General features: G+C 40.5%; 1 protein-coding gene across 1 annotated transcript in view; it reads right to left on the bottom strand.

The window, feature by feature from the left end:
• The window catches only part of LOC126146414 (brachyurin-like), a 50534-nt gene that overhangs the window by 5755 nt on the left and 25502 nt on the right, over positions 1 to 19277 (bottom strand). Inside the window, exons 4-6 of the mRNA XM_049915619.1 lie at positions 17418 to 17587; positions 8857 to 8955; positions 1639 to 1778 (exon numbers count right to left, since the gene is read on the bottom strand). Coding sequence (XP_049771576.1) covers positions 1639 to 1778; positions 8857 to 8955; positions 17418 to 17587 — 409 coding nt within the window. The remainder of the gene's footprint in view (positions 1 to 1638; positions 1779 to 8856; positions 8956 to 17417; positions 17588 to 19277) is intronic.

Here is a 19277-nt window from a genome sequence, read left to right as displayed (position 1 = left end):
TAGCACTCCTGAAAGAAAGGATATTGCGGAGACATGGCTTAGCCACAGCCTGGGGGATGTTTCCAGAATGAGATTTTCACTCTGCAGCGGAGTGTGCGCTGATATGAAACTTCCTGGCAGATTAAAACTTTGTGCCCGACCGAGACTCGAACTTGGGACCTTTGCCTTTCGCGGGCAAGTGCTCTACCAACTGAGCCACCGAAGTAAAGCTGTGAGTACCGGGCGTGAGTCGTGCTTCGGTAGCTCAGTTGGTAGAGCACTTGCCCGCGAAAGGCAAAGGTCCCGAGTTCGAGTCTCGGTCGGGCACACAGTTTTAATCTGCCAGGAAGTTTCATATCAGCGCACACTCCGCTGCAGAGTGAAAATCTCATTCTGGAATTATCAAATGTGATGGTGCTGAAACGCTTAGGTTTCCAACCAGGACACAACAACATTTCCACAATGAGCTTAATTGATGAAGAAAGACTGAGAGGTGCAGCAAGAAGAGACAAAAACCTACAACATGCAGCTAAAGGGAAGAAAAGACCAGTGAAAAGGAAACTAACGCTGGAAAAAGAAGACGATGCTGATAATCCATCATATGGGGCAGGAATGTATTAAAAATCTTTGGAAGCCATTTCCTGTAACTTTAAAATTTTTATCGTTGAAGAACATATTCTCAAAAACTGCTAACAGTATATCAATGAAATTTATACACAATATTTTTTACTACTTTTCCTTCATTTTTATAACAAATTGTAAAAAAAAAATTGTATAATTCAAGAGTTATAAAAGAAAAAGTGCAAAATTTTAGAGAAAAAAATAAGCATCTGTTTAAAAAAATTGTAAAACAAAACCAATAAATATTTCTTAATACGGCGTTATAGCTTTGTAGAGAAATATTCACTGAAAATGTAGTTAAAATTTCAGAGCAATATGTTTAAAGGTTTTCGGAAAAGTGTTCCTTCTATTTGCTATAATTAACATGGAGGAGATGGATCTTTCCGGCTCCCCTTAATTTACATATTTCTAAGCTATTGCTCGAACTAGAGTCAAATGACTGTCATGTTTGTATATTTTAATCTAGGAGTACTGTAGTGAAATTGGAAAAGAAATGTGAATTTTTTAAGTCTGTCATTTCATTCAGGATCTCGTTATTCCCCATGTCACCTTGGATGAATATTTCCATTTCTTCCAAGATGAACATTTTCCATCTCTTTTCTAACTTGTGCAGTCCTTTGAGATCACTGACTATTGTAACACTGTGTCCTGTTTCGTTTATATGGTTCGCTATAGCCACGATCCCCCCTTGAAGATGTCCTCCGCAGATGGGGACGAAACACTGGTATTTAAGGTGAAATCCATTCGACCACCGCACAATAGCCCGGAGTAATATATTAATTATTAGAAACATATATTATTAAAAACTGTTCGCTTCAATTATAGAAACATCTGTGGAAAAATTTATGATTACTCAATTTTTCGTTACGTGATTTTTAACTGGAACGCAAATAAAATAAAATAGATATGATTTTTTGTGTATTGCCTTTGTTACAACTGCAAATATACGTCCACTGACTGTAAACGGTATCTGTGACAACATTTTTATGATAGAGAAATAGCTGTTCAGACCAGTAGATACCCAACTTTGTTACTTACACTGCAGGGACTGCCATCAGGATTGCCGAGAGCACAAATGACGTCATCGTCGATAGCGCCAGGATATAATTCAGAGCACTCGCTGTTGGATATGACGAGCATGTCGACGTATTTCAGTGTTGTACTTACTGTCGATGAATCTGAAACAGAAATGTATATATTGCTCATTCAATGAAAGGAAGTCTCCTTGTTGCGAAACGCCTCGTTACTTTCTTTAAAAAATATTGGAACTGTGTTAAGGACAGTAAGTTGAATGAAAAGAATTCTTACATTAACACACGAGATGTACTGAATAGAAATGTTCAAAGTTGAATTCGAAGTTCCTCGAGTTAGCACTAAACTTTTATTTTGTGTACTGTAAATAAGTAGTTTCCTAAAGTATCGACGCTATACGTAACAAACCCATAATTTCCTTCCTCCCTTTCTTCCTTCCTTCTGTGTCCTTTTCAACGTGTGGGTGTGAGTCCGTTTGTTAACCAAAGCAAAATAACAGAACTGCTGTCTGGATCTCTTCATTGGCCATTCTATACTTCGTCTTCCGGTTTAGTTATAATTAATGCAATACTTGCCATACCAGTCGCTCAAGCGGCATCCTTTTAATATCGTCATCTTATTTTCTGGTAGTGTCTAATGTATTCTGTCATCATTGTTTTTACGTTTAGTCTGTATTGTATCTTCACTTTACAATCGGTCTCTTTATGTTAATCCAAAAAGTGATTTCGGCCACTTCAATTCTTTATTCCTTTCCATCTCTTAGAATCCAATTTTTACTACAATACAGTATCTAAGAACAGGCTTAGCCATCACATTGTGATGTTTTAGCGTTTCCTCTTTCCATATAGCTCTGCGAAGGTGGCTCCTTATAAAACAATTTATAGCATTACACAGGGGTGATCACACATAATGGGCTAAATGCATAGAGTTGAACATACACGTTACTAGAATCAAATAGGTCTAGTAAACATCGACTCTAAGTCGCATACCTGTAGAGCTATGGACAATTCTTCATACAGTCAAACAAATCTCTTCTGCTGAACAAGTGCACATAGCTCTCAAGGTGTGCATTTTAGCGTCTCAGTTCACTAGACAATTTTCTCTTGTTTTGGTTCATACTAACATCTCTCGAAATATGGAAGGAAAAGAGTTTACAGTAGAAGAGGTTTGTTTCACGGTATCGAAAATGACGTAGTGCCCATATCTCTTCAGATATGAATTTTAGAGCCCATGTTTACTATGCTAATTTGCTTCTAATATCGTGTACTTACAACTATATGCGTTTTCGCCGTTAATTATGGTACACTCTGTATTTGTGTATATTTTGAACCACATGTCAGTTAATTTTGTGTATTGATATAACTGTCTCGAGCCATTTAAACGAATTTACCTGCTCTTATCTTCTTGTTCATCACTATTTTTCCTTTTGTTACGAATATATCTTCCACTGCCATTACTTTCGTTTCGTTTACCGATCTACTCGTTCGATAAGTTTGTAAAATGTTATGCAGTTCAGTTACATTGTCTTATGAAGCGCTTTCACTGTCAACTTGGAGAACCTGTTGTCCGCAAATAACATTGTGATGATAAATTTGTTCCTGTTCTCCAAATTTGCAAGTAAGTACTAGCCAGTAAGTATTTCCAAAAATTTCATCCTTTCTAGCTTATCTCAGGCCTTGCCATAGTCAAGGAAGAGCAAGCACTGAATATCATATAGCAACTGCACAAATCTTTTTGAGTGCCTTAATGAATTCTCCTCTTTTTTCTGTTACTTGTTTTATAACAAATGCTGCTTCTGCAGAGAAGCTGCCTTTACGAAAGCCGCATTACTTCAATCTCAAAAATGTTTCTGTCATTGGCTGAAGTTTCTTAATATTGATAGACGAATAGATTTTATAAGCAGCATTTAAAATGGATATACCCCTATAATTTGAGTAGAATTTTATCTCATTTCTGGCATATACGTATGGTTCCTGCTAACTTCCATGCCTCTGGAACTTTCCCCCAAGCATTAAATATCACACATCAACTGCACAATAGTGGCATATTTTATAAGTTCCAGATTTATTCCATCTGTATCTGCAGCCTTCCTGTTCCTGGCCTCCTTTAATACTTTCCAAGACTATTATCTGGGCTGCATTGTATTCTCCAGTGTTGCCAGTATTTGTACAGTAGGGCTCATCTTCCATGACTAAAAGCTGCTTCCATATTTGATTTATGTCCTACTGTAACAATGAAAGACAAAAAGAGATGCGAACAACAGTTCTGGACAACTGCCCACGCGAACTGTTTTATGTGTAGTCAACTCTCAACTGCAAGTCCTAGAGAAAGGAATACTAAATTAAAAAATTTAGAGTAGGACCAGTTGTGAGCTACGTGCAGTCAGGAATAGATTAGAAGTAGTACTGCAACATCACAAATATTTGTAATCATATTTACAAGACAGCTGACGTCTAGTGAAGCATACGAAATTTAGTATAGATAGTATAGACAGAGTTCTGAGACTGACGTCCGATAGTAAGGTCTGAAATGCCCATCACATCAGGACAGAAAATGAGTTTGTAATGTCTCTTCCATGTCGAAGCAGCTTTACCAGTAGATTCTGCTCACAAGGGAACCTCCTCATCGCACCCCCCTCAGATTTAGTTATAAGTTGGCACAGTGGATAGGCCTTGAAAAACTGCACACAGATCAATCGAGAAAACAGGAAGAAGTCGTATGGAACTATGAAAAAAAAAGCAATATATACAAACTGAGTAGTCCATGAGAAGATAGGTAACATCAAGCGCACTGTTAGCTCAGGAGCGCCGTGGTCCCGAGGTTCGGTAGCTCAGCGTGTTCGGTCAGAGGGTTAGCTGTCCTCTGTAATAAAAAAACTGAGTTAATCGATCAACCACGAACTTAACCGGATGTCTTACGACGTCCGCCCCCAGCAGACACAACGAACAAAATCGAACAAAATGAGATTTAAAAAAAAAAAAAAAGGTTAGCGTGTGCAGTTGCGGAATGAGAGGTCCTTGGTTCAAGTCTTCCCTCGACTAAAAAATTTTAATTTTTTATTTCCAGACAATTATTATCTGTCCGTCCGATGCGATCACTTTTTTGGGAGTGATTATCACATCGACAAGAAAACCTAAATGGGGCAAGGTAGAAGAATCTTTTTACCCATTCGCCAAGTGTACAAGTTAGGTGGGTCGACAACATATTCCTTTCATGCGACGCACATGCCGTCACCAGTGTCGTGTAGGATATATCAGACGTGTTTTCCTGTGGAGGAATCGGTTGACCTATGACCTTGCGATCAAATGTTTTCGGTTCCCATTACAGAGGCACGTCCTTTCGTCTACTAATCGCACGGTTTTGCGGTGCGGTCGCAAAACACAGACACTAAACTTATTACAGTGAACAGAGACGTCAATGAACGAACGGACAGATCATAACTTTGCGAAAATGAAGAAAGTAAAATTTTCACTCGAGGGAGGACTTGAACCAAGCACCTCTTGTTTCGCAGCTGTTCACGCTAACCACGGGACCACGGCACTCCTGGTCTAACATTGTCCTTGTATTGCTTATGTTCCACATGGACTACTCAGTTTGCATATTTTGCTTTTTTTTATACTTCCACACAACTTCTTCCTGTTTTCTCGATTGATCTGTGTTCAGTTTTTCAAGGCCTATCCACTGTGCCAACTTATAACTAAATCTGAGGGGGGTGCGATGGGGAGGTTCCCTTGTCAGTAAATTCTTGTCCATGTATCCCATCATATTTAAGTGCAGTAGAAGACAGAGGCCAACGACCTTGCCGCAGTGGTAACAGCGGTTCCGGTCACATCACCGAAGCGCTGTCGTGCTGGGCTAAGCACTTGGATGGGTGACCATCCGGTCTGCCGAGCACTGTTGGCTAGCGGGGTGCGCTCAGCCCTTGTGAGGCAAACTGAGGAGCTACTTGATTGAGAACGGCAGGGAGGGTGGAGTGCTGACCACATCCCTCTCCATATCCGCATCCAGCGACGCCTATGAGCTGAGAATGACACTGTAACGTCGCGAGTTAATGTGCGATAACATTCGTTGCTACACAGACCGCAGTATTAGAACCGGAGGCTGTGAAAGAAATCGCCACTTGTGTCTTAGCCAATGAGTCACGTACACCTACTACGGTAGCGTGAGGACGACTCCTGTGTCACTTCTTAGCGACCATACATTCACCACCTGTAATAAATGGTGCTAAATATTATTCAACCATTTTCGAAGGGGTACACTACCTTTTGACATTCAGGAGAAGATTGTATACAAATTACAGCTTTATAACTATCATAGTTTCAGAGATAGAAAAAGTTGCTAAAAAAGTAAAAAACCGACACTTAGGAAACTAAATTCAGTTAGGAAGTATAAAAGGTTATCCTTTGGTATTATCTAAAAACATAACCAGAACTCTCAGTGTGCAGAATTAATTAATTGAGATTTTCATATTAAAACTTTAATTTTTTTGTAATAGAAAAATCAGACATCAGACAAAATTATTATTTGTGTCTAATACTGTTGTGGGAGTAAATGTGAGTGAATGAGAGTGTGTACGTGGGACATTCATCAAATTTTAATGTTGCTTTACATACCGTCTTAAGTAACCTGCAAGAGTTACGCAAACCTGTCGTGGGAAAGTGTTCATAGGGAACTTGCCCACTTTGCTGATGACATTTGTCTAGGTGTGATTACTGTTATAACAGAGCAGCCAGAAAGTCAGCTGGAGTATTATTTGTATCTAAAGCATATTTCCAGATTTATTGCTTTTCGTTTTCGTTTATTAAACATTACTTTCATATTTGTATATCAGAATGACGTAGATGCGTCTGTATATAAGGATTAGTGCAGGCCATTTTTGGCGCGAGTATGATCTTGAGCTAGCATTCTGATTGGCAGAACTGAGATGGTTCCCACGCGTTTTATAATGGGAGTGAGTACACAAGAAGAGATTCGCTCGCCAGCTTTGAATGCGGTCGGTCATGTTACTAGTGCGCGTCTTTCATAATGTGTAAAATGAAGGAATATTGAGTTCCTCGCGTTTGAATAGTGGCGTGACTAACGCTGATGTATTTATGGAATGTTTTGTGAAGCTTGGAAGTTTTGGAACTGTTTTGTTGGAATGATACTCGCGTGTGAAAATTTGGTCTTCATAGTATCCGCATGGCAATGTTGCAGTATTCAACCACTGAGCATTTTTTGGCGAGCAGTTTCTTTTTTGTGAAATCCACAAGATGGAGCGAATGTAATAACTCGTGCTAGTAGTGAAATTAATGACTGTGAGAACGTTGTTTACTTCGGGCCGGGTTTGTACAGATCTCTGGCTGCTGTGCATGTGAAATGAGTGTACGAATGGTGAATGTGAAGAAAATAGCCAATAGTTTAAATGTGGACTGAATAGAACCGTTTCTTCGGCTAGATGGACAAAACAAACCTTCTTGTGTGGAAATTTCGGACATTATTTTCCAGAAGCCGATCCATTTTCTTACCGCCAGATAAATTTTTTAATGACAGCTTTTCTACAGGACTTTATTTCATTACTAGAGTAACTGTAGGTATTAGATGGTGTTTTTTTATCAACGGTGCTTTTACATCATCTTATATCTACGTTGCCGATTGGAGGGACATCGAGCAGACGTCGTTCTGAGGTATGTGAATTCTAATTTGCAGCCTGCACACGGCAATACCCAAAAGCCCAGCCACGCCGCAACAAGGCGGCCGGCCGGTACCGTAGGGCCTTCATGGCCTCTTCGGGAGGAGAAGGCAGAGGACTAGAGACTAGCCTCTAAACATAGGAATGAATTTTTTGCCTAGGTGAGATTCCCGCTCACGATGTCGATGCCTCGTTTTGAAGGAAAATGCAAATGTCCGTAGTTTTCAAATAAAAAATTTGATTAGTCGAATGGATAAAGTTTGATGAGTTACAGCATAAATAGGCGCAAATGTTTGGCACTGTTTATAGGTTTAGAGTTATGGCATGCAATGTAAGCAATAAACATTTCACAGAAACCAATAAGTGGTGAAACAAGGCTGTTTACAGCGCAATGCGCACGGAACAGCGAATTAAAGCTGCGAAAGCCATTTTAATAAATTTCGAGAGAAAAATTTGTTTATTTACTTGGCATATGAAAATTCACTGTTGATAAGGGATACCTAAACGTATTAGTGCATGAACGCTAGAGAATCCTGGGCGAGGGGAGGGGAAAAGAATCATGCTACCCATTTTACTTTCTCTTCGCCATATGAACAAAGGATATGGCAAAGAGTCAGACGTTATGGTATTTGATGTTTGTAGACGATATAGTTCTATTATCAAAAAATGGAAAAAAATTTGCAGTAAATTTTGGAACCAGTTCAGTCTACTGGGGAAACTTAGCGCATGGAACGAAAGCTAAAAATACTGCTGAATGCAGAAAAACTAGAATATTATGATGATTCCACTATCTACCGAGTAGAACATGTCGATCTCAGTCTAATAAGGTATTTTGAATGAAAAATTTGGTTAAGGAATGTCTAGAAATCTGACCACTACGGAATGAGGACAGGACAGGGTTATTCAAAAAATGATATAGCGAAGAAAGGAAAAGGTAAAATGGATGATGCGCTGCGAAATGGAAAAGTTCTATGAAGAGTAGGATAAGACAGGCAATTACTTGTAACATTAAAAAGAAAAAGAAACAATGGGATTATGCATATGCCAATGAGAAATGATAGCGTAAAAACGTTCTGGGAAGAAGTGAGATCATAAAAACGATGTTCAGGATTTTGTAGAGAGAAGATAGCACATTCTAAATTAGTAGTTGAGAGAATAGTGATGTCTGGAAAGCAACGTCGCCAATTTAAAAATGTGGAAAAGAGTGTATCCGAGTATTAAAAATGTTAGATCGACACACTAATACGAAGATGGTGTCGCGGAATACAGGACGAAGTAACTGAGGAAAGCTTACTAATTGAAGGATTTTGTTTGTGATGTAATCTATGACATACACAATCCGTTAATTTCACAATAGAGACTTAAACAGAAAGGAAGTATCATTTGAAAAGATTAAAATTTGTTAGCCAAGGGAAATACTCGTAAATTCAGACTTTAGAGTAAGGTGGAGTATAGAAAGGGATGGCGGTTCGCGTACAATTTGTCGAACTTATCAACAATGCAAGGAAAATTATTCTAGTAGTTATCAATAAATGCGATTCAGCTGCAGTTACCATCGCTTGTGATTCCCCATCCGCTGACGGTGACGACTTCTCCTTCATAAGTGAGGTCAGCTTGCGAGGAGGAAGGCAGCCGAAGAGCCTGTATGTAGTCTGCAACAAAAACAGTGCTTGTCTGAGCAAATAAGTTAACGATAATCTTAATTGCAGTAGCTGTCTTGTGTTTAACATTTTTTAAATAATTCCCTGAACATTTATATTCACTCTAGATTTTTTGGGGGTATTATTTATGTTAACGCAGTTAACTGGATCAATGTTCACTGTGACCTCCTGATATGCGCAGACTTTAATATGAGACTGGTAATTGATGGACAGGGAAGATCAGAAATGACAATGCTTTTGAGCTCTGTGCTTATCCGCTTCAAACAGACGACAAAATAAAATACTACGTTAGTCTCCTCTGACAATTATGATGATTAATTTGTTATTCCTTGGTACAATTTATTTATTATTTGATTGCTTGAAGTATTACTAATAGATACATCTGCACAAATACAAAGTCATTGGCGCTGATTAACATGAGGAATCTACTTCAGCACTAGCAACATCGTGATATGTATTCTGTATGCTTATGAGATTTAAATTCTAAACAAAAACTGCAATACTGTTTTTACATAATCACAGAATCAACAATTATTTATGCCTATAAATAATATCAAACAAATCAGAATACAACACTTTCAAAAAGGATATCTGATATAGTTTTTTTTAAGGGAAAGAACCCTGGAATCATTTAGATATCGGCTTTGGGTAAATTCAGATAGGAAATATTATAGTTCGTCCTGTTTTCGTTCGTGTGTGTTAAATGCGAGTACAGGCCTTAAAGAAGTGTAATGTTGCTCTGTCATTAATTTCGTACGAGCACTGAAAACTACGGTTTACTTTGGTAACAGAAGACTTTGGAAGCATATAGACACGCCTGCAAGCATAAGAAAGTGAAAAACGCCTTAAGGTTTCCTACCACGTCAGAAGACAGAGCAGGTCCAAAATGACTTAGAGATTTTTAGTACGATGTTTCCAAACAATGTATGGCGGATTTTCGACCCTTCGCCATATACAAGAAGCTGATTTTTTTCTGTGTCTTTTGCAATGTTATGAATTCACAACAATTGTCAAAGCCGAGGTTTGCCATAAAAACTCATGTTACTCAAGTGATTTAATTTGTTCCAAAGCGCTCGGAAAAGTCTCATGCTCTTGCCACCTGAGAATGTTCAGTGAACGTACCAATTAGTGGAAATTAAAGTATTCCTCAACAGCAGCTGAGGTAATATTTTCTACTTTACTACTTCCAGGAAGACTCCGAATTCCTACCGCTGGACTGGAATACGTGCACTGCTAACAGGTAAAAGGCTTCCTCTGTCTCCTTCCTAACAACTTCCGCCGATAATCTCCGGAACAACAAAACTGGACTACCATTCAACATCAGTAAGTCAAAACACACAGAAAAGCACAATTTTCAAACTTTCACGGAAAAAATGAAATTTATTTCCTTCCACTAAACCTCAGCAAATTTGCTTCGATCAGTGAACTTTACCTCCCGCTAGGAAATCGCCCCTGCTTTCATCTAAGATGTGTTTTCCTCTCAGGCGCTTCTCGCTCAGTAAAATGCAGAAGTCCACTAGGAAAGTGGAAAAGAACTTAGTGTGTAAACAAACTTTTCTGCTACAAGTCACGATTTTCTTTTAGTTATATATATATACGACGCATTTCGGGAATAATTCCCATTAAATGTGTTTTTTTTTTCCTTTTCGTGCTGTTTTCTGAAGTGTGAGGCTCTGCAGTATTCTGTTGACTTTAACGCAATGTGTGTAAAAGTCGAATTTCTTATTTCATTATCGATCTCTATACACAGTTAAAGGTGAAATTCGGAAGAACTTGCTTGTACTTACAGTCTTTCCAAAATTTCCATAAACAGGCTGCATACAGGTCAGCATTACATAGGACAACTAAAATATCTTGAAACCAAGAAAACACGCAGCAGGAAATCAACATAATGAAACAAACTGCAGATGCCAATGATTATACTGATTCTGTGCTTGACACAGTCCTAGACAAAGTGATGGAAGGCCCAAAGGCAAACCACACCACAGAAAAAAAGACAAAAACAATTATATATACTTAACATAATATTATTGGTAATATATCAAAGGAGACAGCAAATATTATCAAAAATCGCAAAGTAAAAATTGGGTTTTCTGTATCTAAAAAACTGCAACATAAACTAATACATTCTGGAATATACAAAGTAACATGCCAAGAATGCTCCCTGTTCTACCTAGGACAAATAGACCGAAACTTTTACGCCAAGCATACAGAGCATGTTAAAGCTTACACACACAACAAAAACACATCAACAACAGCCATAAACATACGTAATACAGGATAGCCATTGGGAAAAGTAGAACAAAATGTCAGAGTACTCCACCGACGAAATAAAGGGCATAAAATGGATCTGTTAGAACTGGAGATATATTCACATTATAGAAAATATGATGGTGAAATATTAAACGAATATGATGGTGAAATATTAAACGAAAAACTTTGAAGTGAATCAGCGAGTTTCTTCACCTGTTTAGTCAATATACTTAAATAAAATAGTAACGCATAGGAATAAGCAAATTATGATCCAGACTGTTAATATAAATACCATCTGTACTAGAAGATATTGTACTCTTCAGAAGAGATATAAAACCATCTCTGTTGACTAAATCTAAAAACATTTATTTAATTGTTTAATTATAAAAAAATTATTGGCTATGTATGTCATGCACAGAGAAATGTGTGAAATGTTTAATGTATATCGAACTCTCCACAAATGCGCCATAAGAAAACTACAAGTACAAATTCTTCCAAATTTCTCCACTAACTATTCATAAAGATCGACAATCAACTAAAAATTGAGTGTTTTTATACATTGCAGAGAAGTCAGCAGAACACTGCAGAACTTCAAAAAAATGGTTCAAATGGCTCTGAGCACTATGGGACTCAACTGCTGTGGTCATAAGTCCCCTAGAACTTAGAACTACTTAAACTTAACTAACCTAAGGACATCACACAACACCCAGCCATCACGAGGCAGAGAAAATCCCTGACCCCGCCGGGAATCGAACCCGGGAACCCGGGCGTGGGAAGCGAGAACGCTACCGCACGACCACGAGATGCGGGCTGCAGAACTTCACACACCAAAAACATACTACACAGAAGAAAACGCACTTAAAAATGGGAATCATTTCTCCAAACGCGTATTGCAGCATGTAAGTAAAAGAAAGTCATGTGGTGGTAACAGAAAAGTTAAGTGTATCTGCAGGGTGCCTCCCATAGTACTTTCCCATAAATCATACTTGTAATCAACACGCTCGCCTTCACCTTCCTGCCGTCGGAAGAGAAACTTTTTCATTTATTAGAGCCGTCAATGGGATTGAAAAATTTCACATAATGGAACATGTCAAAGGTGGCGAGTGTCAAATGGCCGATGAATACGCTGTTTATGACTAGTTTAAATAACAGACTGTCAAAAGGAAACGTAAGTTCCAATTCTATGACAGATGTATTAGGTGGGTGCATAAGTTAATAACGTTTTTGATTTGTATGTTGGCATTCCGATTTCTATGGGTTTATTTACCGACTGCTATTTTTTATTTGCAGTTCACTGTCGGTGTTCCAGTTCACATAATGTCATTTTGTCACTTGGGGATAGTGAGTGGAGTTGCGGACGCCAGTAAGTGGCAAGTCAAGTGGAGAAATCGGGATCGGAACATTTCAGACGTATTCTTCTGTTTGAGTTCAATAGAGGAGTGATAGCAGAAACATTTGCGCCCGGTATAGGGATAATGGCAGTGGACAGAACACAAAGAAAATAGTTTCCACGTTTTAAGGAGGGTCGTTTTCACAGTATTGACTATCCAAGTTCAGGAAGACCTTCACGTTTGATGAATGACGTTTAAACGCATTAACCTACAATGATCCGCGTTAGTGTACTGGAGAACTGCCAGATGAACTGTGATCATTCCACCATCGTGCGGTATTTGCATGCAACGGACATGGTTGAAGGATCGAGTGTACAGGTACCGCTTGTTCCAAGTCAAAATCGGAAAGTCAGCGGTTCGGCGTACGTGCATCTCTGTTTGCTCGTATCAACTGGCTCGTGAAAAACACTGACCATTCCTATACTGTATCGTTACTGTTAATAAGAAATGGCGTCTTTATGCTAACATCGTCCGACTCCTTAGCTGAGTGGTGCCGGTCGATTCCCAGCTGGGTTGGTGATTATCTCCGCTCGTGGATTGGGTGTTGTGTTGTCCTCACCATCACCCCATCATCACCAACGCGCAGGTCACCCAATGTGGCGTCACCTGAAATAAGACTTGCATCCCGGCGGACGAACTTCTGCGGATAGGGCCTCTCGGTCAACAATACCACCCGATCATTTCATTTCATATGCTAACATAAGGAAAGGAAAGGAATGAAAGAGCCCAAAGAAAGCAGCAACTCCCTGTACAAAGACCTGCGCGCATCCACAAAACATAATGTCATGCATCTGTTGGAACAGCGACGGTGCGGTGTAATACGAATTGCTGCCCCGAGGTGTAACCATCACTGCTGACATTTATTGTCAAGAATTGAGACGTCTTGCAGACGCAGTCCAGGAACAACGACCAGGAAAATGAAATGAAATAAGCGTTTGGCGTCATTGGCCGGAAGACCCCTTGCGGGGCAGGTCCGGCCGCCTCGGTGCAGGTCTTATTACATGCGACGCCACACTGGGCGACCTGCGCGCCGGATGAGGATGAAATGATGACACAACACCCAGTTCCTAAGCGGAGAAAATCTCCGACGCAGCCGGGAATGGAACCCAAGCTCGTAGGACGGCAGTCCTTCACGCTGACCACTTTTTTTTCCCTTCCGTTCGTTGTTGATCGTTGTGTTTGGTCGTTGCGGACGTCACATGACATCCGGTCAGGTTCGTTTGTTGATCCTTCCACTCAGTTTTTTTATTACAGAGGGCAGCCAGCTCTCTGACCGAACACGCTGAGCTACCGTGCCGGCAAATGATGAGGACAACACAAAGACGCAGTAAGCTCGAGGCAGGTGAAAATCCCTAACTGCCGAAAATCGAACCCGGGACCCCGTGCTCGGTAAGCGAGAACGCGACCGCGACACCACGAGCTGCGGACCTGCTTGTAGTGACATTACCCCTCAATAGCGCCCTCCCGCATTCTGTTAGGCCGACAAAAAGTGCTATACAGGACTTGGGATAGGACATCATTCCATACTCACCTTATTCACTTGACCTTTCCCGCTATTTATCGAAAAACCTTCAAGGAACTTCTTTTCTATATCTACATCTACATGACTACTCTGCAATTCACATTTAAGTGCTTGGCAGAGGGTTCATCGAACCACAATCATACTATCTCTCTACCATTCCACTCCCGAACAGTGCGCGGGAAAAACGAACACCTAAACCTTTCTGTTCGAGCTCTGATTTCTCTTATTTTATTTTGATGATCATTCCTACCTATGTAGGTTGGGCTCAACAAAATATTTTCGCATTCGGAAGAGAAAATTGGTGACTGAAATTTCGTAAATAGATCTCGCCACGACGAAAAACGTCATTGCTGTAATGACTTCCATCCCAACTCGCTTATCATATCTGCCACACTCTCTCCCCTATTACGTGATAATACAAAACGAGCTATCCTTTTTTGCACCCTTTCGATGTCCTCCGTCAATCCCACCTGGTAAGGATCCCACACCGCGCAGCAATACTCTAACAGAGGACGAACGAGTGTAGTGTAAGCTGTCTCTTTAGTGGCATCTTCTAAGTGTCCTGCCAATGAAACGCAACCTTTGGCTCGCCTTCCCCACAATATTATCTATGTGGTCTTTCCAACAGAAGTTGTTCGTAATTTCCGGATGAACATACACTCCGAAAAGGCTCGAGGACTTTCTCGCCTCAAAGCCACATGACTTCAAATTGATGACTAAAGACCGTGTTATAAGCAACTGTTGAGTTTATTAAACTTATAGAAAAACACTAAGAACTTATGCACCAACCTAATAGTTCCACAGCCGTATAAAGTTCGATTTTTGTTTGCGGGAAATGTATAGTAAAGACTGAGATAGTAACAAGGATGAAAATAAAAGGAAATTGCCAGTAAACACTATAGGAAACTGCATGAGCATAGACACACTATCTGATCAAACGTATTCAAATACTTCTTTATTGTAATGCGGACTGACTACTTGATGCCACGAGAGACAGCTCCGCGACTATAAAATAATTCAGGGACTGTTATATTGTCAGTAGAGGGGTTGTCAGCGGGATGGGTAGGTCAGGAGGGCTCAGAGACTTCGAACGTGGGATAATTATTGTATATGCAGCTGATTAACAAATCCATCAGTGACGTTTCAGTCCTAAAGCTGCTCAGGTCGACTGTTGGTGATATGACTGATATGACGAAAAAACTACAAAGAACGAAACTTGTCTAGCTTCAAGGGGGAAACCAGATGTCGCTGTGGATGGCCCGCTAGATGGTGCTGCCATAGGTCAAACGGATATCAATTGCGTTTTTTTTTTTAAATAGGAACCCCCATTTTTCATTACGTATTAGTGTAGTACGTAAAGAAATTTTTCGCTTTGTGGTAGATGACGCTGTAATAGTCGCAAACATATGGCTCACAATTTTAAACGAACAGTTGGTAACAGGTAGGTTTTTTTAAATTAAAATACAGAATGTAGGTACGTTTGAACATTTTATTTCGGTTGTTCCAATGTGATACATGTACCTTTGTGAACATATCATTTCTGAGAACGCATTCTGTTACAGCGCGATTACCTGTAAATACCACATTAATGCAATAAATGCTCAAAATGATGTCCGTCAACCTCAGTGCATTTAGCAATACGACATTCCTCTCAAGAGCGAGTAGTTCGCCTTTCGTAATGTTCGCACATGCATTGACAACGCGCTGACGCATGTTGTCAGGCGTTGTCCGTGGATCACGATAGCAAATATCCTTCAACTTTCCTCACAGAAAGAAATCCGGGGATGTCAGATCCGCTGAACGTTCGGGCCATGGTATGGTGCTTCGACGACCAATCCACCTTTCATTAAATATGCTGTTCAATACCGCTTCAACCACACGCGAGCTGCCGGCCGGAGTGGCCTTGCGGTTCTAGGCGCTACGATCTGGAACCGAGCGACCGCTACAGTCGCAGGTTCGAATCCTGCCTCGAGCATGGATGTGTGTGTGATTTCCTTAGGTTAGTTAGTTTTAATTAGTTCTAAGTTCTAGGCGACTGATGACCTCAGAAGTTGAGTCGCATAGTGCTCAGAGCCATTTTCCCACGCGAGCTATGTGCCGAACATCCATCATGTTGGAAGTGCATCGCCATTCTGTCATGCAATGAAACATCTTGTAGTAACATCGGTAGAACATTGCATAGGAAATCAGCATACACTGCACCATTTAGATTGCCATCTTTAAAATGGGGGCCAATTATCCTTCCGCCGCGCGGGATTAGCGGAGCGGTCTATGGCGCTGCAGTCAGAGACTGTGCGACTGGTCCCGGGGAGGTTCCAGTCCTCCCTCGGGCATGGGTGTGTGTGTTTGTCCTTAGGATAATTTAGGTTAAGTAGTGTGTGAACTTAGGGACTGATGACCTTAACAGTTAAGTCCCATAAAGTTTCACACACATTTAAACAATTATCCTTCCTCCCATAATGCCGCACCATACATTAACCCACCAAGGTCGTTGTTGTTCCACTTGTCGCAGCCATCGTGGATTTTCCGTTGCCCAGTAGTGCATATTATGCCGGTTTACGTTACTGCTGTTGATGAATGATGCTTCGTCGCTAAATAGAACGCGTGCAAAAAATCTGTCATCGTCCCGTAATTTCTCTTGTGCCCAGTGGCAGAACTGTACACAACGTTCAAAGTCGTCGCCATGCAATTCCTGGTGCATAGAAATATGGTACGGGTGCAATCGATGTTGATGTAGCCATATGTTTGTGACTATTACAGCGTCATCTATCACAAAGCGAAAAAAATGGTCCAGCTAAAACATATTTCTTTACGTACTACACGAATATATATTAAAAAATGGGGTTTCGTACTTACAAAAAAACGCAGTTGATATCCGTTTGACCTATGGCAGCGCCATCTAGTGGGCCAACCATAGCGCCATCTGGTTTCCCCCTTTAAGCTAGACGAGTTTCGTTCTTTTTAGTTGTTTCGTTTGATGCTTATTTCGTGAGATATTTGGCCCGATCACTATCAATGAACCACCCTGTATAAAATTGTATGACCATAAATATTGGAAGCCTCAGTCATGCCACAGCTCTTCTGGCAACATCATCTCTTTGTGACTACCGACGAGCACCGATTTAGCGGCTGCAATGACGGAAATGTGGTTAGCGATAGTCCGTCATTACTCGGAAGATCTGTAACAGATTTTAACACCGTACGTAATGGGACGGCCGTGTTATGTTCGCGTGAGGGTGTACAGGTAGTGCACAGTGACGGAGGACTCCCCAGCCTGCGGCTGTTACCTGTGAAGGAGACGGACTGTCCCAGGAGCACGACGCCGATGTCGTTGTCGGCCGTCTTCTCGTCGGTCCAGTAGTCCGGGTGCCACGCGGCGCTCGTCGTCGTCACCGTCACGTCTTTGGCGTCTCCCGTCACCAGCACTGTGCCCAGCGTCACCACGAATGTTGTCACCCTGTATAACAACACGTCCAAATATACACTGAAAGCTGATGGCTAACTTCGTGCGCCTTCACAAATTTATTGTCCATCGAGTATATGAAACTTAGTCGTTCAGATTGGGACCATCACTTTGCGTGAGCCGTTTGTAGTATTTCTGTCAAAGAGGCTAACTTATACATTTTCAAAGGCTATAGTCAATAAAAAAGGTTATGTTCCTGTGTGTCTGTCGAGGTCGACACTGAGCTTTTCAGCACCACTGCCAAACTAGTGCTCCATGATAGTTACGTCATGAATCTCACTGATATTGAATTTTTTTTCAACCCAACGAGCAAACAGTAAATTCCGTGCCATTTTCGACACAAAGAAGAAGGCTGAGCATACGACTCACTCCACAATGTACAGAATTCATCACCAAGTGGCAAGTAGATCCACACCTATGGTGATGACGTGTCAAACAAAGAAAAACGATCGGTGTAATGAATAGATTTTCTCCATATGAATCGATCGACAATGTAAGAAATTAATGTCAGTTACTGAATAACATGACAAATTGTACTCTGGACACAGTCAACTCGTGGTTCTCGGTTAACAGATTAACTCATAATTTCTATAGAAGCTATTATGTCCAGGATATTACGAAAAATTCTGGTAGCAATAACATGAAATTTATTATGTGCCAAGATCAACGAAATATGAGATGGAGATAGAATGGCGAATATTTGAGATAGGTGTACACTCAGAACCACTTGAAGAAGCCGAATGTCGTTTTCTTTGCAATTAGAATACTTCAGAGTGAATGTTTCATTTTGCAGTGGAGTGTGCGTTGTTTTAAAACCTGCTGGTAGTCAGCGCTCCAGTCCTGCAAATATCGCTTTCCTAATTTTCAAAATTCACAGAAAATCACCTGCGTACCTTGCTGGACGAATGCACTTGGGAAAAAAATGTGTGGTGGACAAATAGTTCCAGGACGAATATTGTCCACATACCTAGAAAATGATTCTTTATACAAGGTTGTAAGAAACAGAGCGAAAAGCTTGTAAGAATGTTGTGCTGAGAAACAATTGCTGTGAAAAGAAATTCGATACGCTGCGCTGTTACCGAGTTAATTAGTATTGAAGTTAGCCAATCAGGCCGTAGCTCATAAAAATGCAACCGGCCTGACAGATGCAGTTGTGTCAGTTCATCTCATTGCGAAGACAACAGCGCCCGAGGTAACACAACTTGTGGCTCGGGGTCGATCTTTACTAGCGTCCCATGTCCAGTTTTTGTACCACTCTCTTGTTCGGCTTTATGAAACCAAACAAATACTCGTGTGGGGACACCGTCTCTAGCGGGCCGCTTGAATTCGCGCGTGCAACGTTCTGACTAGCTTCAGTGTTAACTAACTTAAAAAAGGCGCAACGTATTGAATTTTTTCTTCACAAATACTTCTCAGCACAACATAGTCTGCAATACCCTTACAAGATTTACAGACTGTTTCTGACCACTCTGTACATAAGACAATTTTTGGGGGGACACATTTTTGGTAGAGGGTAGTAGTTTTCGTACATACGTGTACTTAACGAACTGGGTATTCTGACACTAACATTGCAGTACATTTACTCCTTTTGAGATTTGGTGGTGATAACGAGAACTTTTTTTATAGGAAACAATAGCGTTCATACAGTGAAGACGAAAGAAAAATTTATATTTTGTGAACGTGT

This window comes from Schistocerca cancellata, chromosome 2 (genome assembly GCF_023864275.1).
Source record: "Schistocerca cancellata isolate TAMUIC-IGC-003103 chromosome 2, iqSchCanc2.1, whole genome shotgun sequence".
Taxonomy (NCBI): Eukaryota; Metazoa; Arthropoda; class Insecta; order Orthoptera; family Acrididae; genus Schistocerca; species Schistocerca cancellata.
Note: the sequence above shows the minus strand (reverse complement) of the source record. Positions and strands in the feature narration are given on the sequence as shown.